Genomic DNA, 24562 nt, shown 5'->3' on the forward strand with positions numbered 1-24562 from the left:
ATTTATTTGACTTTTGGTTTGGAATAGTCAAAACACACTTCAGCTTTTCAATGTGGTTTCTACAGCAGGCTCAGAACCAGCACGCCTTTTTTGTTGTACAGTAAGTCCTGGACATCTTGGAGTGAGCTGTGAAAAAGCCCTAGTGATTTTTAAAAAGTCTACAGGGAGCTTCGCAGTGCCTGAGCTAGCCCATCCCAGTTTTATGAAACTGCAAACTTGGACATGAAAATAGAAGTTTAACAAAAATGTAGCTCAGAATAATGAGCAGTTGCTAGTCATCCCTTGAGAGCATCCCTGCGAGGTTCCACAGTGTTTGACTCATCCTCTCAGGGTGAAATTTATATCTGTCTAGATAGCAACACTGCCTTCTAAAAAATAAGCTAGTTTATTGTTTTTTCTACATTATAGAAATTATTGGGGTTAAAAAAAGACAATTTAATGAATTTATGCACATGAACAAAAAAAGAAAACAACAACTTAAAAACAGGGGTGTGTAACTGTCAGATGTCACATTTCCTCAGAGGTAATCCTTTGGTGGGCAGAGCCAGAGCCAGTGACCATTAGAGCCAGAGACAAAAATTAACTAATTTCACACTGGCTTCCATAGGTGCCAATTTTATGGGGCCCTGGTCCCTTGTCCCCATAAATATTTAGGGGGAATGGGCCTGCCCAATATTTTCTGCAAGTTGGCATCTCCCTCCCTTTTTCGGGCAGCCACCTCCTCCGCAGCCGGGTGCCACCCTCTTTTCCTGGCTTGTCTCCCAGCTTTCAGTGCCATTTCCAAGCAGGGCAGCTGAGGAAGGGCAGGCAGGCCAGTAGGAGAGGTGAGCGGGTGGGGATGGGGGCTAGTGGGCAGAAACCTCTTGCATGTGGGCAGGGGGCGAGAGGCAAACAGGTGGGAGGAAGGGGAGGTCTGGGTCCAGTTGCACGTGGCAGAGGAAAGTGTGCTCCACAGAAGTGTGGGGATGCAGGGAGAAGGGTGGGTGGGTGCCCCCCCCATATTTTATTCAAGTTGGTGTCAGTAATGGCTTTGTCAGATTATTACTATCGATCCTATGCAAGTCTACTCAGAGGTAAGTCCCACTGGGTTTAAAGGAATTTTCACATAAGTACACCATTTAAAAATAATAATAATAAAGGAAAAACCAGAACAACATAGCTCCTGATCTGGAAAGCAAGAGAAAGTAATTGCTTTCAGACTGGTGTGCTACACACACACAAAACCTAACAATTTCTTCCCAGAAATCCCCCCCAAAAGCCCCATCAATGGTGTGTTTTTTTAAGTCATCCATTTCTTTTTATCAGGTTTATCAGCTTATCAGACTTGCAGTGACACCATCCCAAAGTCTGCTACATGGCTGCCCCCTCCAGTTGTTCTGAAACCAAATGGACAATGTGGGGGTGGGGGGAACAAGGAGGAAATGAACAGGAAAGAAGAAATAGAGATGGGACAGAAAAATGGGGCAGCTTTCCCCCCTTTCCTTTTTGTTTTGCTGAGGGCTGCATAAAATGATGTAGGGGTTCCATATGGCTTCCCCACCTGTGCTAGGATCATAAGAAGAGCTTCTTGGAGCATGTCAGTGGCCCATCTAGACCAGCATCCTGTTTTCACAGTGGCCGACCAGATGCCTGTAGGAAACCCATAAGCAGGACCTGGGTGCATCAGTACTCTGCCCACCTGTGATTCCCAGAAACTGGTACAGTGGTACTTCTGGTTGCGGACATGATCCGTTCCAGGGTACTGTTCACACCCCGAAAAGTCTGCAACCAGAGTGGTGCTTCTGCGCATGCACGAATAGAGCATTTCTGCGCATGTGCAAAGTGCACAGAACACTTCTGCGCATGTGCAAACTGTGCAGAATGCTTCTGCGCATGCACACGCAGTGAAACCTGGAAGTAAACACTTCCGGGTTTGCCCGCATTCTTAACTCGAAAAAACACAACATGAAGCTTTCGCAAGAAGAGGTATGACTGTATTCAGAGGCTTCAAAGCCTTACTTTTGGGAAAGGGCAGCAGCGTCGCTAGCCTTCTGGCTGCCCAGGGTGGCAAACCAGAAGGCACCCTGCTGGGGGGCGGGAATCCGTCGCACGCATGCGTCACGATGCACATGTCACGCTATGGAGCGGGTTGTCAGGGGGCGGTGCTCCAGCTCCGGCAACCTGCTCCGTAGTACGACGTGTTCTTCTTCCTACTCAGGTGGAGTGGTGAGGGGCATCTCCGCTGATGCCCCTCGCCGCTCCGCCTGCGCCTGAGTAGGAAGAAGACAAAGCGTGCTATGGAGCGGCGAGGGGCGTCAGCAGGCACCGCTGATGCCCCTTGCCTCTGCCCCACCAGGAAGAAGCAAGGGGCGAGGCCAGCAACACTGGGGCCTCCATGATGGCGGTCGCACCGCTGCCCCAGTAGTGAGGGGGCGCCATGCTGCCCCCCGCAGAGCGGAGCCCGGGGCACCCCACCCCCTATTGCAACGCCCCTGGGAAAGGGGGAGCAGATATTGAAGATCATATGGGCATATCATGTGACAAGCATGATGTCAGATTTATGGTTTTTCTGTGTACATACATTTCTGTAGTGAGGAATGTTTGGAGCAATTTTCAGTCAAGTAACAATATACAGTACAGTACTGGTTTTCATATATTGTCACAGTAGATGGCACAGCTCAAATATGTTCTGCTGATATATCACATAATCATTTACCCGTGACAAACTAGTAATGCAGACATGTGCTAAGGTAAGTTCAGCTCAAAGCAGAACTATTATTATTATATATAAAACATCATTGTCCCCCAGTCTCCATTTGCTAAAAACCAACATAAAAGGCAGAGAGATTAGTGGAGCAATGGATGTTAGATGCAATTTCTTTAAGAGTCCAACAGCCTGGATGATCTAATTAATATGGAAAAAGAACCCCCTTGTGCTAAAGTGAAAGAAAACTAAAACAAAACCCCACAACATGTGCTAATTGCTCAGCATTTAATGGAACATTGCAGGGTAAATGAACTTCATTTGGTTCCTTTCCAGCTGATCTCTCTGGTTCCATGTCTTACATGATCGGTGTCACCTCCTCGTTCTGTAGGTGAAAGAGGACACAATACCCTTTCATTGTTCTAGAGACTGAAATGCCCCTGGGGCTTTCTACACATTGGCTGGAAAGGAGGATTAAATAAGGCAGTGGCTTTGGTGAACGAGTGAAGGAAAGTGCTTCATATAGAGCCACATATGCCAACAGGGAAGATGAAAGTGGAATAATTGTGCAGTACATGACATATCAGAAATGTTCCAGCCCCATTTAGAATGACATCTAACAAAGGCTACAGCCCTTCTGAAGATAGTAGATTTGCAGATCCTTCCTGAAGCATGGCTCCTAAAAGGATATTTCTCTAAGGATGTGGGTATGCATGTATGGAGTGCATATATGTGTGGGGGGAGGGGGAAGCAAAAAACTCCCTAATCATGAAACCTTAAAGGTGTATAGTCCAGAAAGTGGAGGCTTTTTCCTGCATTGCACACATCACAGTATATAATCAAATTGCACAAATGGATCTATGAGTACTCCTGCAATATGATACAAAGTTTGATTTTATTTTGAATTAGACTAATGGTCCATCTATCCTACCCCTGTCAAACTCGACCAGAAGCCTTCTTTAATTATCTCTCCAGGAAGTCAGGCAGAAGTCTTAAAAGGAACATAGGAATCACAGAATCCTAGAATTATAGAGTTGGAAGGGACCACAAGGTCATCTAGTCCAACCCTCTGCAATGCCTATTGTTGGGCTTGAACCCATGACCCTGAGATGGATGTTTTAGTGCGGCAGCACCTACACTTCGGAACTCACTGTCTGTTGACACCCTGTACTCCTTTGAGCACCTGCTTCAAACATTTTTGTTTAGAAAGGTCTATTCAGACACATAGATGTTGATGTGCTTTAATCTTTTACAGTTCATTTTAATTATCTTTTAAATGTTTTAAATCACTTGTTATTAACTGGGTTTTTTATGATAATTTGAAGATTTATTGTAAACCATTCAGGGGTGTTAATACAATATAAATAAATAAAGATAACAAAAAAAAAGATGTTTTCTGCTTCCATAGCCTGCTTCCATAGCCTACTGATCTGTGATGTTCTGAGCAGATGATGTGGTCTCAATGAGAGAAACCATCTTGTAGTGGTAGTCAATTGATAAATGTCTGCAGAATGTTGGAAGGGGTGTGTGGAGCCAAGCACCTTGTGTTACATGGAGACTGGCCTTTGTTCCATGTAGTGGAACTGCCTTAAGTCTGTTTCTCAACGATGCTTAACATTTTGTGAACATCTCAGACTCTTTGACTCAAAAGTCTGAATTCTCTTTTAATAAAAGGTATGTGCATACGCAGTGGCCTTTTACAATGTTACAGCTTGCAGAATCAAAAGCAGCTCTTTTCGTTTTGCTACTGTAGTACCCTGACATATGGCTTCTAAATCAGCCCCCTCTTTTTAGTGCGAAGGATGCAAACACAGCTCTTATTCCTTTTTCGTTTGCCCCCCCATGAACACATACACAAAGATTACTAAGAGTCCCGCCTGTATATCTCAGCAGACATGGCCTCAGGCGATGGAAAGGGAAGAGGCTCAAGTAATTGTCATTTATCAATATTCATGCAAAATCCTGGATCACCCTCTCCAAGTGCTCCCCCCTAATAACCTCTCATAACCCAAATAGAAATAAGATGAAAACAGAATCCTGCAACTCATTACCAGAGGGAAATTCCTTTCAATGTTCTCCCTCCCCTATGGAATAATTGGCATTATTTATTACCACTGAAGCCTAATCAGGTTTGCCATGGGGCCTTTCCTGTAATCATACTTTTGTCAGCACTGCAAAACCAGAAGGGAAAAGCCAACACACTCACACAAACAGAAGCAGGACCAATCACTGTGCTGCTTGATGATGTCACAGCCAGCCAATCATGACTCCTTTAGCTGTTCTCCCTGCTCTTCCATGCAGACTCCTCTTAGTGCTGTGTGGAGTTTTTACTTCTTTTCTCACAAGAGGGAATGCCTTCTGAGGAAATCTAAAACTGGGGCTCCTCCTCCCTCACAGAGCTCCCTCAGGCTCTAAAACACCATTCCCTGTCAGCTCAGCTACCTGAAGTGTTCCTACACTATCCTCAGAGCGATGCAAAGGAAACTCAAAGAGCTCTGGCTTCTCCCCGCCAGTGACTCACCTAAAGGGATGCTTATCTCCCAAGGATGGGCAGTGTTTTTAAAACAAGATGCTGATCCAATGGGCCAGGAAAAATATGGTTTTCCAGGTGAACAACCAATGTTGGATATGTATGTGCATTGTTCCTTTAAATGCTTTCATTTCAAAGTAATTTGGGCCAGTGCTTGAATGACAGACCAGCACGCACTGGGTTGTCAGCATGCAAAACTGGACGTGCCTGTTTTTGACCTCTGGATGCTTCAAAGTCTTGGGCAACCATACTGTGGCAATCACAGGAGTAAAGTCACTTTGGGCCTCATTTGCTGTGCTTTCTGTAGTGAGGAAGGCCTTGCTTGGGAATTACAGGCAATTCTCTCACCCTTGTAACCCACGAATTGCTCTCTTGGCAAGCTGATCCAAAGACAGAGGATATTTCTGTTAGCTCCAGATTTGATCTCTCAAGTCTCCTGGTCAAGCCATTTCCCCAAGGATCCCCCATGTTCAAATAACTGCACATGAACACAGCAGCTGAAGATAAAAGCGCACTAGGTACCCTAATGTTACAAGCTGCAACTAATGCTACAAGCTTGCAATGTTACATGCTTTCCCAGACAGTGGGGAAATGTTTCAGCCTCAATACCCAAGGTGTCACTGGGTTTAAAATTAAGACTTATACAACAGAAAATAATATTTTGAGTTTATGGGACTCCTTTACAGTTGTATATATATATAAAAGGGTTAGCTAAGATAGCTCAGTGTTGGAGTTGTGGCAAGGACAATGCCTCCCTGAAACATATGTTTGTACAGTGTTCTATACGTTTTGTGAGAAAGTGCTGGACTGTGTAACAATGACTGCGCAGGAAAAGTAAAATCTTTCAGGGAAAAATATTCTGTTGAACTATATACCTGCAGTGTGGAAATTATCAATGGGACAACAAAAATGGACTTTGCGTGCCCTAATGGGGGCCAATAGATTGATATTGATGAACTAGAAAAATATAGATATGATACCCTTTAATCAATGGATTGATTGTGTGTGTCTTTCTTGTCGTTCCCCCTTCACTTTTCCTTATTTTTTTCTGCATCACTTTATTTCTTTTAATTGAAGTCACTTCAATACAATATAAATATTATTTTTTTTAAAAAAAAATCAGGAGTGGGCAAATAACTTCTTGTTTCAGGAAGCCTTTAGATTAAATGGTTATCATCATTATGCTGATCCTACTGATTTCTGATGTTGCTGGTATAATTTTTTTAATTGAAAGAATAAGCTCACTTGGGGGAAAAGTCAGAAAACTTTAAAAACAAAACAAAAAACTTTTCATTGACCCAACCATGAGTGGATAAGCTGTTTTGCCAATTTAACATTTGCCAATGGGGTGTGACCAAGAGAACACAGTCTGCAAGTGCACTCTCTCTCTCACACCCCTTCCTATGCTGCACACATATTCATTTTGTCCCACTGTTATCTCTGGTCAGATTTTTGAAGCAGCACAAACCCCTGCAAACTTTGTTGACCAACAGCAGAAATAGGGTGAGCATATATATACTGCAAGCACTGAGCCCCCTTTTAAATCTCCTTTTCAGGTGTGTGTGTGTGTGGGGGGGAATGCCTGTCACCAGCCTCCTGTTGCTTCTTTCACTCAAATAAGCAATGCTACTTACACCTCAGGCAGAAAAAATTAGGAATACAATACCTGTCTGCCATGCTAGACAGATTGAGGAGTGACATACACACAGGAGTATTGAGGGCCTGGTTTATTTACTTTGCAGCAAATTACACACACACACACACACACACACACACACACACACACCACACACACACCACTGCACTGCACTCTTAAGCTGACCTGCTTCCTGTCAAATCTTTCAGCAAATAAAAATGGTTTTTGCATATATCCTAAAATCCATGGACTTTGTTACCAAGTAAAATAAAAAAAATTCCTTCAGTAGCACCTTAAAGACCAACTAAGTTTTTATTTTGGTATGAGCTTTCGTGTGCATGCACACTTCTTCAGATACAGTGAAATGGAAGTTTCCAGGCACTTATGTAGAGAAGGGGTGGGGAGGGGTGGGGATGGGGAGGGGGGATCACTCAGAAGGGTGGTGGAAATGGGTGATTGACTGACTGATAGCTGTTGATGACCGCAAACGACTGCAAATGGTTTTGCATGAAAAAGCAAGGGTTGAGATGGCTGAAGATCGCTTATCATGTATAATGAGATAAGAATCCGATATCTCTGTTCAAACCAGGTCCCTCCATGGTTTTGAGCTTGGTGATAAGTTGCAATTCAGCAACTTCTCTTTCCAGTCTATTTCTGAAATTCTTTTGTAGTAAGACAGCTACTTTGACATCTTGTATAGAATGTCCTGGGAGATTGAAGTGTTCTCCCACTGGTTTTTCTGTCTTCTGGTTCCTGATGTCAGATTTATGTCCATTTATCCTTTGGTGTAGGGTTTGGCCTGTTTGTCCAATATAGAGAGCTGAAGGGCACTGTTGGCATTTGATGGCATACACAATGTTAGAAGATGAGCAATTAAATAGTCCTGAGATGGTATGTTGGATGTTGTTGGGGCCAGTAATGGTGTTGTCTGGGTGTATGTGGCAGCAAAGTTGGCATCTGGGTTTATTGCAGGCTCTGGTACCAGTGTCCATGTTAAGTCTGGTGATTGTATTATTGTGGGTGAGGAGTTGTTTAAGATTGGGTGGCTGTCTGTAGGGATTGGGTTTAAGATTGGGTGGCTGTCCAAGGGAAGGGAAAGCTTTCAAATCCTCAGAGACAGGATTCCATCCTGGGTCATTAAAAATACAAAGCTGTGAAAAGGGAATGTGAAATAGCCCTAGAGGGAATTTCTCAGATTCCTCTGTATTTGCCCACTTCTGGAATTCATGGGAAAAGAGGAGGTTAGCATGAGTTGCTGGAGAAAGCAAATATTATCTATGGGTTACAAGCAGCCTTGCCCAGCCATTATCCAAAGAAGAAGTCTTCATTTTCAGCATGGCCATGACTGGATAACCAAGCAGAGTAGAAGATTTGTCATCTTGCCAGCCCCTGACAGGACAAGGTCAGATTTCACCATTTAAAACCGCAAATTATAATGCCCCTCTCCCAAACTAATCCTCGCTCCCTGCCAACCAAACTGTCTATTTCCAGTTTTTCATTATGAAGTGTCATGACCAGCACCACCCTGGGAACTGCAAGGCTCTCATACAGTGACCATACCAGGTGACAGAATAACACAAATAGTTAAGGTTGCAACAAAAAGAGTTTTCCCTCACCAACCCAATGACTGCAAGACAGAATCTATTTCCTTGAAAACTGCTCCAATCAGACTTAAGAGTTGACAGGAAAGTGCAGCAGATCCTAGGAGTGGACGGCAATGTTCCAGCTCAGCTTCTGTGGCAGGGTACAGGTGACTAGATTGTTCAACCTGTAATTGGGTTCACATCCATGTTCCGTCCTGTTCTAGTACAAGACCATATGAGAACATGGCTAGAATATTTTTCTGTTCAAAACTGGAAGGAGGGTGGAGAGTGGAGAGGGCTGGCCTGGGCCATAGGGCAAGTTGACTTAGATCTCCAAGGTCAAACCCCATTACTCTCAACTCAACTGTACCACCTCTGCCAAGCAACAACTTGAAAAAACAACAACAACCCCATGGCTTATTAAACTAAGGCACCTTTGATCATGTAAGTAATAACCTGCAGGCCATTTGTTAACCGTGGAACTGTAAGTGTCTGGTGGACTGATGAAGTATCAGTCTAAAGGACTTATGAGTTTGGTCATATAGTTTAATAAGGAAAAATCTCTCGGCCTGATCCAGCGGCTACCAAAGTAAGTGGGACTCTCTCCATTAATTTTAATGAGTTTCAGATTGGACCCTCAAGCTGTTATTGATTTCCGTCAGCTCTCCCTTGTGCTCTGTTGACTGTTATAAACCCATCTGTGCTACTTGCCTATTTTCTCTGGACTTGGCATTCAATCTACCCCATAACCTGTCACCACTCTTTTCTGTGAGCTAGCTAGTCTACACTTGTAGCTTAGTGCAACCCAAAGCTTGTGTGGTGTGGATTCACAATGCATGCAATACCTCTAGACAGTCAGGAAACTACTCCTTGTTGCTTTTTAAGAAGCAAACCCTGTGCTCCGAAATCAATAGGATATTCTTTATCAGAAAAAGTCTGCCTCTCCTATGCTTCCTCTGCACATGACTCGCTTGCCTGAAACACCCCAAAGAATGCCCTTTTACTCTCACTCTCCCCAATCTCATGGAGGAATGTGCAACTGTACAAAAATCATGCTGTAGCTTTATGCAAATGTGTAAGCAGCCCTGTATTATAACACAAACCTGGAGGAAAATAATTTTGGCTGGGCAGACCAAAGCATTGAAAGAAAATGAGCTGAGGACACAGGGATCGATCAGAAAGGAAAATCATGATAGAAGGGCAACTTTTCTGTCATCACTCACTTACGTATCTTAAGTTTGGGTGAAAACCACTCTATTTCAAAGTGGTACAGTTTAAACACAAACACAACTTCCAGATATACATCAAAAGCTGCACTCAGATCCTCTTCTTCCTCAGCCCACCCCACATGTAGATGTTGCAGCTCAGCTACAGATTAGTGTTGCAATCCAGTGCACATTTTGGAGTAAGCTGCACTACAATATTTGCTTCCGAATAACGATGCACAAGGTTGTGCTGTACATCAACTCAACAATAAGCTGTACAAGCTTTACATTCTACATATGCTTTATTTTCTTTCCCTGCCAAAAGAAAGATGCAGCCTGTCTATATAGAAGTCTGCCTTTAAGACAATGGGGCTCCCCTTTTTGTTATGGGTATATCAGGACTGTAGTCATTCAAGGAGTGTCTTCATAATCACTGCACATTTATTACAAGGCATCAGCAGTGGTTATGCAATGCACACTCTTCATCTTGCTGTAGTCTTTACCCTATCAGATTTAAGGATCTTAATGCCATCTGTACTGAAAAAGAGCCTTACATCCATTATGTAAATCACCGTTCACAGCCAATCAAATCTTAGGAAACAACATTACTGAGAAATAAATGTATGGTTATGGGTCAGTAGCTGAACAGAAACTTTGCATTCCAATTGGTGGCAAAAACTCAATTTCAGTGTAATTTAAAAATTACTCAAACTTGTTAAAGCCCTAAGTGGAAACTGGTTCAATTTAAAACATGGCCTGCAAGTTAACAGGTTAAACCACACTCAACAATTAAATCATCCAAGTGGGTATCAATAACAGACTGATAAAAGAAAATTACTCCCTACTGGAAAAGAAATTAAAGGGGATAGTGAATCAAATGCCCAGAAGGGGTCTAGGCAAGGCTGCCAAACACCAGAAGGTTTTCTATAACCCAAGGATGCCATAAAATGAGTTTGTTGAATTGGTAATTGTCCCAGGTTTCTTCAGGGAGAGGGCACAATATGACACATATTATTCTTATTTATTGGCAAATGCCCCCAAGATCCTTATAAATTAAGCTGCCGATTCCACTGGGCTTTGATTTTCCCCAGTTAAAGTGTTCACTGTAAATGAATGTGACAGTAGGTGTCTCCCTGTCTTCAAGCTCACCATGGGGAAAAAGGGTTTAATCAGATATGAGCCACTCATCATACTGCATATTACTGAACGCGACCAAAGAAAGGCCATGGACAGCCTTCAGTGAAAGCACGTGTGTTATCAGCATATCTAGATAGTAATAGGGGCTGGCAGCTGCATGCACACAGTACAGGAGATTCCAAGCCTTACCATTGACTAGCTAATGGCTTGTAAAAAGCCAAAGAGCTTTCAATGACCTAGAGGCTGACCTGCTAGATAATCTTACACCATAAACATCATACGGTATATTATGCCATAAATATAATATAACATTTTCAGTCCCTGTAACAGCAAACTCAGGTGGTTGAGCCCTGAAAAAACTGGAACCAAAACAGGCCCACTGAGAACAAGAGGAGGGTATTATCATGACGGACAAATTTGGAGGTATGCAGAAGTAAAGCAAAAGTTTTAAATACCCCTCCCAAAGACGTATCTGCCCTGCAAAACAGCACAATGAGAATGTTGAGTGGCCTTAAGCAGCCACAGAGCTTTGAGTGTCTGCTTATACCGGGTAGCGCCCTGGAGGAGGACATAGCGGGTTGGCTGCTTGATCAGAAGCAATACTATTGCTGGGTAAGGATACGCTGCCACCTTTTCTTGAAGGTACCACTTGTATGTCATGTACCTTATGCAGCTTTACTCACCAGATTGAATGACTATGACAGAAGTCTAAAGCGGAGATGATTTGTCTGAAAAACTTCCTGGCTTCTTTTGGCGTTAATCTTCCTTTCTTTACAAGATAGTCAAAGAGCTCTCCACCAGAGACATGTTCTAGCACCAAATATCTAAAACCAGAAAGGAAAAATACATTTGTTTATATGCGATCAAGCAGATGTTTGAAACATACACACCCATGCATAAATGCTTGCATAATAACCAATAAGCAACTTTCTCTAGAGGGAGCAAAGTGAGACAATGTGAAAGTTAGTGCCTTTGTAGTACGTTTTTAGCTGCAATTGAATGTCTGGAGTTCTTAGATATCTCTTGGAATATAGGCTTAAAAACAACAAGAACAGATGACTTCATTGCTCTCAGTATCCTTTTTAATTGGTCTCCAATGCTTAAAGATACATTCTGCCTAAAAGGACCATGGATCTACCTATGGGGCAGTATCTGCTACCGTAGATAGAGCAATGACTTTTAGGTACACAGTGGAACTTCGCTGCCCTCTCTTCTCTCCCCATGCCTCTCTGCACATTTAAACTCTATATGCAGTGACATGAAGTTCCGAATTGCAACCACATTAGCAGTAAAATTGTTTGCATGCTAAAAAATGATCATGTGGCAGCAAATTTCCAACTTTCAGACTTAGAAGTAGGTGACTAATAAAACATTTGCAGTTGTTTTGTTTTGTTTTGAGGTGCTCTGAAAAGCATGGATTCTTCTGTAAATTTAATCCCATCAGAACTGACTTACACAAGAGGCAATTAAGGAAAAGAATAAAGAATTACCAGGACGTTTTTAATATTTGGTAACTGCAAGATTATTATATACAATGTACCATATATGCAGATTGTTTTGCTTTTTAATTTTTGAGATTTTCATTTTCATTTATAAGCCACTAGAGTTTGATTTTATCATTGAAAGGCAGGATAAAAACACCCAAATATAAAAAGTATAAATAAATGATTAGATGCAAAAAAAAATCATATGGAAGACAAAGTTCACGAGTGAAGAACAACAAAAGTATCGGGATAGTTCTGACTCAAAAAAATTAACAAGTAATGTAGGAGTTAAAGCATGGTAGAAAATCACTTCTTTTCATGAAATATGGAATGAAGAAGAATCAGGTAAAAGCAAATAATGGAAACTCTTGTGCACTGTCATCCTTTGCATATTAACCTGGAAATATATCCATTCAAACTTACTTGATTAAAATGTATAGGGTATCATGGTGTTCATTGTGATAACATTTTTTTTCCTTATTGGAAATACCTTCATTTGTGTGTTATTGTATAAGGATGGTGATGCATCACAATCAATTTTTAAAAACAACATTAAAAGGGATAATGGGGCAATTGCTGTTTGATAGAGTTAGATATCTGGTCTGCCAAGTCTGGCACTTTCTGTTCTGCTAGCAGCTCCCCAATGTCTGCTATCTTTTGACTACAGATTCTGGAGATCACACCAGGGACCTTATGCATGGTCTAACCTCTAAATTATTCGCTTAATTTTAGAACCATCTTTCAGGAAAACATCAAACTATGATAGATATCAAGAGTGTGTCTCTATCTGCTTAAAGGAACTATGTGATCAGTTTCCATCACAATCAGATACTATGAAACCAAAGGTTTGCTATGTGAAGCTAAACCAAGCCAATAGTCCCCACTAGTCAAATGGGGCTTAGATACAAGTGGTACCAAACCGTTCTCAGATTCCCATGCTGTCATCATGGGAAATAATTCCTGTCCTGGGTGCACACTATGCAGAAGTGACCCCAGGATCTTTAGTTATAACCCCCCTTTTTAATAGCATCTATGGTATAAGATGGGCCTAGAATACCATGCTTGGACAATGTGGTGTTTGATTCATTTTTCTGCTATGAAACTCTGTAGGGAACAGGTTATTGTCCAAGTCTCGATCTAGTGACATCTGGCAAATCTAGTGGTATGTCCAAAATTAGCTTTCTAATTAGGGACTTGGATAACTCATTCCTTCTGCTGTGGACAGCTGATGTTTTGGACAGGGTAAAGCCGTAGGACAAAACTGTATGTAGCTTAAGGTATAATACTAATTTAGATACAACACCATTCATTTATAAAGATGTGTAGACATGCAGACAGATGCCCTCCATTACACAGACTTCAAGCTCAGAAAATTACAAGTCTAGCATTTTTCTTACCCACAGTAGGAACAGCGCAGCAAATTTATTTATTTATCAACTTTCACTTATTAAAAATGCCTCAATATGCAGCATCAACATCTTGAATGAAAAGTAAAACAAACTGAGGGGCAGAGATAATTCAGAGGGTTATTTATTTTTGTTCACCACCCAGAAGCGTCAGAGACAGTAATGGAAACAAATGGAGTAAGACATTTTTAAAAGATTGGTGCTCTTGTCTCGTCAGGGGAAGCAAGAGGAGCACAGAGACAATGTATTCTGTGCTAACAGCTCTGCTAACATGAGGAGAGTGGCAGACTTGTTTGTTAAGCAATGCTCAAGGTGCAAGAGCTGATACACAAAGGAGGTTTTCTGTGTAATGCAACATCTCAAATACTCTGGCTCTAAATTACTAGTGCACCAGAGACACTAACAGAAGCTATTCCTTCGCATTCAATCAATTCCCTTCAAGATTGCCTCCACCAGATGGCTTTGATTAAACAGCCTTACTTTAGTACCCAACTCCTGCTCCATGCTCTTGAATTGAATTAAACTCAATCCCACCATGGAATGGGAATATAAACATATTTACCAAATACTTCTAACTACAGCTATTAACTACAAGTTTATTACTGTGAACCTAGACGCTTTCGCAGAGATTGTATGTGCACACATTTTTTGATTATCCATTTTACAGGTCAGTTCTCAAAGGTGGAGAGGTTCCTGCTGGGATTTAGAATCAATTGCCAAGATGGCTAATTTTGATTTCCTCCTGCTTTAAGGATTATTCAGTACTCTTACTAATCTCATAGACATTTCTTTGCTGGTTCATCTATCTGTGAGCGTTTTTACATGGAAGTAAGCCCCACTATGTTCAATAGGTTAGGATTGCAGCTGCAAATACCTTCCCAGTTAGTATTACAAACATAGACAGATGTCTTTGACTGAAACTACAGGGGCAGAAATTAAATAATACAGTTGGTCCACATGACTCAGCTTTCCCATCTTTTTGGGGAAGGAACTGTGTGTTTCCAGAATTGGAATGGAAGAAGACTATCAATTATGTCCACATTTGTTATATTTTAGAAACTTTTCTGCAGTTTCTTGCACATTAAAACATATCCTGCTTACTCAATGTATTTAGGAGCTTGCATCTGAGTCACTGAACAGAAAATAATATGTTTGTCATTTTGGGGTCACCTTGTTCATTCATGTGCAACACATGGAAGGTGACAAATGGGGTGCTGGGCAGGATCTGATATGGTCTCTATCATTCGTAGAGATGCCAACCTTTGTCCAAAATGGCCCCCCCTCTCATCCCCCCCCCAAAAAAACCACTGCAGGCTGTGTGAAGTTCTACACTGCTCTCATGACCCCAGGAATGTTCCTAGCAAGTGGCAATGGAAGTCAGCACACAGGTGCTAGCCCTTTCCCACCAGGGTAGTGGCTGCAAGAAAGGAAATGCCGGCCACAGGAAACTCAGACTCCGTGGTGGAACCAGAACACTAATGCGGTGGGCTGAAGCACCCACTTTAGACACTGGTAAAAGGGGAGGCATTCCAGTGGCCGCAGGAGGATGGGGGCAGGGAGCAACACATTGCCATTTTTCCTCAGGTGGCTAAACAGGACACACTGCCCCTGCTCAGTAGTGCTCATCAACAGCTAGCTGCTTCCTTCCCTAAGTCCAAAGTGCTGACAAAAGAGTTAAAAAGAAGTTGAAGTAAGAAAGGAGGTTATGAGATGAAGAGAAGGAGGGTGAGTGGAGAAAATTGAGGGGTATATGGGAGGGAGCACAAGCAGAAGATAGGGAGAATAGGAAGCAGCAAATGGAAAGAGTTCTATTTGTTCCACTTTGATTTTGCAATACCTTGTGACTTTCCTGTAGTTATTTCTATTATGTTATTTGGGGTGGGCTTAAATGAGCAAAATGCACTATAATGAGGGCTCAAAGCAGCACTTTCTTTCTAGAAAAAATTGCTGGTACTCAACAGCAACCAGGGGGAGGGCCCAGCGAATGGGGCAGGGGGTGGCCTGACACCAAGACTGGGCAGTGAGGGTGGGTTAGCTGTTCGACACTCCCTTGCCTACCCACCCACCTGCCGCCCAGGTGAAGAGGCTTCCCCGCCCTGCTTTGGGAAGGAGGCAGCAGGACTCCAGGATCTTTCAGAGCATTGCACCTCCTTCCCTAAGCTGGACAAATGCTTCCCAGGCTTAGAGAAGGAGCCATGATACTCTGACAGGATCCAAAAGCTCTCCGACCTCCTTCCCCCCAAAAGGTAGCAGTACTGCGTATCATTGCGTTCCACCAGGGGGAAAAAGTGCACTGGCTTAAAGCACCAAGAGACCAAGGTATGTCTCTGGGTCATAGCTGCCAAGTTATCCCCTTTTTTAAGGGATTTTCCCTTATGCTGAATAGGCTTCCTCGCGAGAAAAGGGAAAACTTGGCAGCTATGCTCTGGGTCCTCACTGAAAGGCAGAGATAAAACCACATGAAGGAAAACTTTGGAGCTTAAAGGGAATGTGATTCAACTGTTCATGGGGAAATAAACAAAGTGCTCAATATGAAGAATGGTTTTATCCTTCAGAGAAAATTGGAACGATTATATGAACCAACCAAGTGATCCTTCAGCAAAAGGGGGGGGGGAGTTTTATTTATTTGGTTCTTATTTGCTTTGTTGTTTTCCCATCTGTATCACAGATTCACCTCCTTGCTAATAATAGCTAACAAGCTCCTAACCTCAAATGGCTCCTTTAGGTATCATCACATCAGAGAGACTAGCAGCCAGGCTAGATATTCTTTTTCTGAACATACTGAAACTCTGAGCTGATCTTAAAAGACACAGAAAGCTGTAACAGCAGCACTGCGATGGCTAAATTCTCCACTGCAGAATTATCTGGAAACATCAGGAAGAAAGCAAACTCTAGAATTCTAGGTTCCCAAATTCTACAGTTTCCATAAAATATTTAGCTATCAGCACACAACAGAGTATTCTGTATATACCCACAGACATACCAGCAAACCTGTATTACTCTCCCTTTCTTGTTTTCTGGGAGATTCAGGTAGTCGCCCCCTCTGCCAAAACAAGTTGAACCCAATTATTATTGATGTGGTTGCATGGAGAGGAGCCTGATCTGCCTTAGCTTGGAGCTGGCACTGCAACATATGAGGATTTTACAGCCCTCAGCTTTCTGCCCTAGCCAGTGGAAATGGCACGGCTTTAGTTACTGCAGGGGGTCTGCCAGTGATAGGATTGCTGCATCAGTTTTCATCTATAAAATGTGAAATAAGTACTACTACTACTAATTTATTATTTATACCATGCCCATCTGGCTGGGTTTCCCCAGCCACTCTGGGCAGATTCCAACAAAATATTAAAATACAATGGTCTGTTAAACATTAAAAGCTTCCCTACACAGGGCTGCCTTCAGATGTCTTCTAAAAGTCTGGTAGTTGTTTTTGTCTTTGACATCTGGTGGGAGGGCGTTCCACAGGGCAGGTGCCACTACCGAGAAGGCCCTCTACCTGGTTCCCTGTAACTTGGCTTCTCACAACAAGGGAACTGCCAGAAGGCCCTTGGCGCTGGACCTCAGTGGGACCTACTCATTGGGCTGGTTTGCATGCAATGCAAAACAATAGTTTAGCATTGAACAAACGAGCCTCAGTGAGCCTGAGCAAAGCCTCAAGTGCCTCACTCTTCCTCCTCTTCCTCCTCCTCCTGTGCAATTTGGATTCATATTTTGGAATTCCTTTGCCCTTTCCCCAATTCCCAGCTTGTCATTATGAATGAATTAAGAATCAGTATTTAAAATAAATTATATTTTGTTTGAAGTTGGATTGTTTTGCCATTGACTAGAGTTTATTTTAAAACGTTTTCCTGGTTCATATGTAACAAGCCACAAATCATGGAAAGTGAACCCTGAATCACAATTTATTTCTCCTCCCAGCTGCACAAAAGGAGAAGAGGGGAGTGAGAGCTGTAGCTGGGCTCTCTGAGGCTCATGCACGTAACGATAATTAATCATAGTTTACTGCTACAAGTGAACAAGGCCTCTAGGTCTGTTCCTATGCACCTGAGTTTACGAGCTTATAAATAGTAATTTGCCTGTTTGCCATAGTGAGTAAGAATTTACTAAAGACAACCAGGCTGAGAAGCTCTAGTTAACTTATTTTTAATCATCAATATGCCTATATATATATATATATATATATATATATATATATATATATATATATATATGTAGCTGGGCTGGCTTGTAAACTTTTGTGAGGTGGGGTTGAACTTCTTTTGGGGGGGAGTTTGGAAAAAGGAATAGAAAGATTATTATCTATTATTTTTTAAAATCAAAATGTTAATCTAAATAAAAACACAAACCAAAAAGAAAAAGAAGAGAGAAATACATGATAGAAAGATAAAGAAGGGATAAAGGGGAGAAGAAAAAGAGAAGGAAGGAAGGAAGGAAGGAAGTTCTGATTCTTCGCCTGTACATAAATGTTATTCAACTCAGCCACTCCAATATAACACCCAATAAAACCACTTTCTATAAACCAACATCAGGCCTTGCCCCTGCGACAGTAGGTGCCTGGGGCATGCCGACGTCACTGTGGGGTGTGCCAACATGATGCACACACACTATAAGGTGTGCTGATCTGATGTCAGGACATCCCTGTGACATGCGTGTACCACCCAGTGGAATATTGAGGGTCCCGGACCCTTCATAAAAAATTGTGGGTGCCCAGGCACCCTGGGCCCTGCATAGACGGTGCCTATGAACAACATTGTCTTCAATCCTCAAACCCAAATGTCATTAGTTCATTTTCTTTTTCACACAAAAAGTCTATGGGAGGTTTCCATTTTTTAGTAAATGTTAGCAATGACTTTTCTCTGATTAAACATGTCAGTTTTGCCATCTCAGCTAAGTCCATTGATTTTAACTACCGTATTCCTCCATTGTTGGTAATGATTAATCTTTCCATCTTTGTGCATATAAAAGTGTCACCATTATAATCATATATTGAAACAAAGTTCCATAAGCTTTTTTCTAATTGTAGATCCATAAGCCCTAGCAGGAAGAGTTCTGCCTTTAGTTGAAAATTAACCTTCAAAATTATCCATATCAGTGTGTGTGTATTTGTATCGGGGGGGGGGGGCTTTTTTACATGTCTACCAAGCACGGTAAAATGTCCCTTCATGTTCTTTAAATTTCTAACACATATTTTTATACAGTACATTCTAAATAACTTCTCAGGAGTAAAATATCAACGAAACATCATTTTATAAAAGTTTACTATTAAAGCATAACACAATGTGTATTTTAACCCTTTGGTCCACATATGTTCCCACTGTTCCACCTGTATTTTATACCCAAAGTTTTTTGCCCATTTAATCATACATTCTTTAACTTGCTCTTCTTGCATTCCAAATTCCAGCAGTAATTTGTACATTTTCGCAATAACATGTTCATCATTGTGGGGTGGGGATGAACAAATAAACATTTGGGCACATTCACCTTGCTAAGTACTAAACCAGAGGGCAGGGGTGTATCAAATATCCTCTGTGAAATTGCTGGGTAAGGTCAGCTAGAAATACGGACTGACGCAGCTGTGTACTAAATAAGTGCTTGGACATATAATAGACTAGATGGGAGCCATAAACGGAAGTTTGTTCAGACAAGATGGTGGTATTGTCTGACCAGGCGAGTGGTGTTCACCTTGTTTTGGAGGTAGTTGTACCCCTAAAGGAGAGGTGGGACATATTTTTCAGCTTGAGGGCACCTTTCTCTCATCATCAACCTTCCACAGAGCAGTGGTGGATAGGGCCAAAACCAAAGTGTGTCTGGCAAAGAGAAGATGGAGCATGGCTCTCAGCCTAGCCTACCTCACAGGGTTGTTGTGAGAGGGAGAGAACCATGCCCTATTAGCTCCAATGGAAAGCTGCCAACTTGTCACACACATATGCCAACTTGTCACACAAAGGGGAGCTTTTGAGTAGTGGTGGGGGTTGCTGATCCAAAATTGTCACTAGAGGCATGGGTGTCCTCTGTGCCTCAGAGTGGCTTTAATCGTTTTAGGGTGATATACCAGCTGTGACCCTACCTAGACAGAGAAGCTTGCCATGGTCTGGCAAGCTCATGTTTGGATTATTGCAACATGTTGCACATGTGGTTGCCTTCAGTTGGCCCCAAATTAGGCAATGAGATTGTTAACTGGGACTGGACAGTCTGAACTTTGTACACCAGTGATTCACCATCTGCACTGCTTGTCAGTCTTTCTTTGGGTCCAAGTTTTTACTTTTAGTGGAACAGATTGGAACCAGGTCCCAAGAATTTGCCTCCTTGCATAAGTACTTACACAAACCTTAAGATCATACTCAGAGGCCATTCTCTGGGTACCTCTGCCAAGTGAAATTCAGCAAGTGGCTACTAGGGAGAGGGCTTTTTTATGTTGGCCACCCCAGGTGTGGAATGCCAAGAGATGCTCACCCTTTTTGTGGTTAACCTTTTAAAACCTACACACATTTTTAGAATGTGTGTCTTTAATGATTTTAGTCTCTGAGGCTTGAGTTATATAATTATTTTATTGTTGGTTATTTATATTAAAATTTGATTGATACTTTAAGCTTCCCAGAGGACTTTGTTACTGCCTGCCTTGTTAAATAAGTATATAGAACAGGATTGATCATGGCTGTCCATATATACCTGAGATACAGCAAATGGTAGGAGGAAGACCTTTGGGTCAACTCCATTTGCCCTTCCTTGGCTCCTTTAATCCGTTTGCCTTTTACAGTTGCAGAGGCGTAACTTCAGACATGCATGCAGTAAGTGCTATGCCGGAAATAAAAAGTAGCCCCATGTTCTCCCAAAATAAATTCCTGGCACCATATGCAATTAGGAAACAAGAATGACCAGAGACAAAACTCAGCAGTCAACAGCACCATGACTCCCATGTCTTGAGTGAAATTAGTGATCCAAGTCAGAAGCCAAGCACTCACGTAAGAGCAGTTTTTCCTTCCTCAGTATATTTAGGCATGAAGTATTCTTTTCTTTTGATGCAACCAGTAATTAGGAAACTCATTATATTTCGCAGCTATAGTTTTGCACAGCTAGTGATCTGGTTAGTTCAGAATGAAGGGGAACTGCGGAAGAGAGTTACAGTGAAACAAACACCCTTCTACACTTAAATCAGCATTTTTCTTTGGGGGGAGCGGGAAAGAGAGAAATCCCAGTACGTTTCTACTCAACATACTGAAAGTGTCCAACCCAGACTGTTACAAAATTCTTTCAGGACTTTCCCCCTAGTGCTGCTTTCTATTGATTAAATAATCTCTATTAGATATTAAGCTCCTTGTTATTGGTGAGGCATATAAATTATTCAAGAGCTATATAAATTCTTATGGCGGGCATGAATTTTTAAACCCTCATTTGGTACTGAGCCAAGACCTCTTCATTTAAAAATTGGGTTCCCCCCTCCCCATTTCCCTCTGGCAGGAAATGAATAGATGTGTGCCTATGATTTTATTTTGTTCTAAGGGGGATCAAATGCATTTTCAGCCTTAAATAAACTGTAGAAAAACCCCAATTTACAGATGGAGCAACTGTAGTTTAGATTGTCATGGATGAACTGCTCGGATCCATACAACTATTCAATGGTGTTGCCGGCTTTTAAGGCATTGAATTTCACAATGCAATTACGATGATAAAATGTGCATTAAAATGCATATGATAGTGAGAATAATTTGGAGAAATTGCTTTGCAAAAAATGTGTGTATTAGGGTAAATTCCATACAAAAAATGTGTATATTAAGAGAAATTCAGACTGAAATGCTGATGAATTTTCATGAGGACTTTAAAAAATATTAACAATAATGAACACAAATTGATACAGACATGTGGAGAATTGAACTTAAGACTGGAAAAAACGAGAAACTGAAAAAGGCAGAAATGAACAGATCTACCAATGCCTACTTAAAGTGCAATTCTATGCAGGATTAGGAGTAACTACACGAGATTAGGTTGTTGTAGAAACAACTTCAAAGAGTTCTAGGGCAATTTAACAATGTACAGATCTGCCGTGAGATGAGCTTTTGTGGATAAGCATGGATATACGAAATCTTGATTCAAATTTACGCTCAATTACAAAGCTTGTTAGGAAGCCTTGAGAATATCATCACCACTCAGCATAAACTACCTTACAAGGTTGTTGCATACAAACATAAGGTAAGGTAATAAATAACACTATGGCGGGAAGGTAAACTAAAGAGCGTTTCCATGTGCTCTGGAACTCGTCACGGGATCCCATTGCGCCAGAAGTGGTTTAGTCATGCTGGCCACATGACCCGGAAAGTTGTCTGTGGACAAACGCCAGCCCCCTTGGCCTGAAGCAAGATGAGCGCTGCAACCCCATAATTGCCTTTGACTGGACTTAGCTGCCCAGGGGTCCTTTACCTTTTTTACCTTTATGCATACATACATACATACATACATACATACATACATACATACATACATACATACATACCTATGGTGGGACTTATGTCTGAGTAGACATGCCTAAGATTGCGCTATAAAACACTATTCTGACCTCTGAGTAGGAAAGGGAGGATACAGATGAAACAAATAACATTTCTGGTCATAAAGGTCTCTGCTTTCACCTCATGCAAACAATAGTATTTTCCACCTTTTCAATGCTGTACTTCAAAATGATCAGTCCAGTTTTAAAGTAGCTATGTGGTAATCATATAAAGATAAATGTAACTTCATTGACCTTTTAAGATATGGGGTTGGGAGGAACACAATTATATGACATTGATTCCTGATTGTGACATAAGATGGTGTTTTGGTGTTTTTTGTTTTACTGTGCAACCACCCACCACTCCCCTAGGCCTAAATTACTCATTCTTAGAACAATTAGTTTCCTACAGGAGAAACCATAATGATTTCAAAATAGTAAATTTTGGGGCACAGGTAGGAATTATGTACAATTGTCAAGTTGCTTTAAGACATTTTATGTAGTCGGTGACAAAATAATAATAATGCCCATCGCTTTACTGACTACTGCACACACCTCTCTTTCTCTCTCTCTCTCTCTCTCTCTCTCTCTCTCTCTCTCTCTCTCTGTGTGTGTGTGTGTGTGTGTGTGTGTGTGTGTGTGTGTGTGGTGTGTGCAGTCTGTGTACACACACGCCCTCAAGGGGGAGGGAGGGAGGGAGAGAGAGAGAGAGATGTGTGCAGTAGTCAGTAAAGCGATGGGCATTATGACGAAAGATTGCTGGTAGCCACAGTTCACTGCTGAAGAGAATTTCTCACGCCAAAATAAATTACAGCCACTTCTACTAAACCAACCCTTGAACTGTAGGCACAATCTTATTGGATAAAAATTCATTGTTCCAGTTGTATGGTCCACATGGGATTATTACATCCATACAACACTCTTTTCTTGGTTTACCAATTATTATACCCTGACAGAGTTGTGACATTAAAAGGGCTACCTCCAGCAAAGCTTTAATAATAATAATAATAATAATAATAATAACCTTTGCTTGCAATACAGTTAGAAACTTGAAAAGACACCATTTAGTTCCCTCATATGTTTTCTCTTTCTCATTTAAAAATAATTGCCCCACCCCGCAATACACAAGTGAGTTAAGATTAATATGGCATGTCTGTCTGGCAAGAAATTCAATATTTTGGGGTTCTTTTTAATAAACTCTGGGAAACTCTGTCCATGGTTCAGACTCACTGGCTCACTGTGAAAATACTCTAGACAAGCTATATTAATTATTCGTGCAAAGACAGCAGAACAGAGTTGCTGGTTTATTTGGTAGAAGCAAACCCCACCACTCATAAAAACCTTCAGTATCTCAACTGACTATGGGATTTTAATTGCACTTCAGCAAGAGAGACATAATCAAATTCAAATTCAAAAGATTTTAATGACAAAGTGCTTTATTAAACTGATTGGTTGCAAGATCTGCTAGACTTGATGTTGGGCAACCCAAGTTCAAAGTCTAGTGCAGGCAGACTCAATGAGTGGCCTTGAAAAGTCACACACTGGTTTGGTTCTGGTAATCATCTAAATTGTCCTTTAGATAACCGATGGGCAACCTGTGGTTCCAGGGCTGCACATACCTTTAGCTCCTGACCTCATTTTATGCCCCTCCCAACACCTATTGAAGCCCTATACATCCATCCTCTTAAAGTTCCTTCCTTCCTTCCTGTTCACTTCCTCTCATTTTTTCCTGACAATTTTTTTCACAATTGCTCCCTCTCCACTCTTTATGCAACACAGGAGTCTGATATGGACCACTGAGTTATGGCTCTGTATGTAGTTTTAGAACAATTGGAAGGGGCAGTATTTTATTTGATAAAAAAAACATTGCTTTTTTAAAAAACAAAACAAAACAATTTTCTTGTTATATGGCTTCAGGGAAAAAAACATTTTTAAGCCACCAGTCTGAGAACAAATTGGAAGGATACATACCATAGAGGAACATCTATTGATATAGCCATAGTATGTGTATAGCACACTAAAGTCTGAAAAGAATAATTTTCACTTGCTTTCCAAAAGAGCAGCTATGTATATTGGTCTGTTGTACTAAAAGAAAAAAACCTCTGTATGTTCATTGCATAGTAACCCCATCAAACCTAAGGAAGCTTATTTCCCCTAATCTAAATCTAATATGAGGCAGCCAAAATAAAAAATGAAGAAGGGCAAACTTTTGATTCCATATTCAGGTAGGTAGCCGTGTTGGTCTGACACAGTCGAAATATAATTCTCAGAACCTAGAGCTTTCTGCATACAAAGCAGGTGGTCTGCCACTGAGGTGTGGCTCGCTCCTACTCTGTGCTACCACCCAGGGCCAAATGTAGGTTTGATGAGGCCCTAAGCTACTGAAGGTAATGGGGCCCTTTATATGTCCAGCTGTCCTTTG

The 24562-nt window shown here is 41.5% G+C and overlaps 1 protein-coding gene across 1 annotated transcript in view; it reads right to left on the reverse strand.

Annotated features, from left to right (window-relative positions):
- Nucleotides 1-24562, reverse strand: part of BRSK2 (BR serine/threonine kinase 2) — a 383428-nt gene that overhangs the window by 90726 nt on the left and 268140 nt on the right. The window contains exon 4 of the mRNA XM_060279665.1: nucleotides 11458-11598. Coding sequence (XP_060135648.1) covers nucleotides 11458-11598 — 141 coding nt within the window. The remainder of the gene's footprint in view (nucleotides 1-11457; nucleotides 11599-24562) is intronic.

The sequence above is a fragment of the Zootoca vivipara genome, chromosome 1, assembly GCF_963506605.1.
Source record: "Zootoca vivipara chromosome 1, rZooViv1.1, whole genome shotgun sequence".
Lineage (NCBI taxonomy): Eukaryota > Metazoa > Chordata > Lepidosauria > Squamata > Lacertidae > Zootoca > Zootoca vivipara.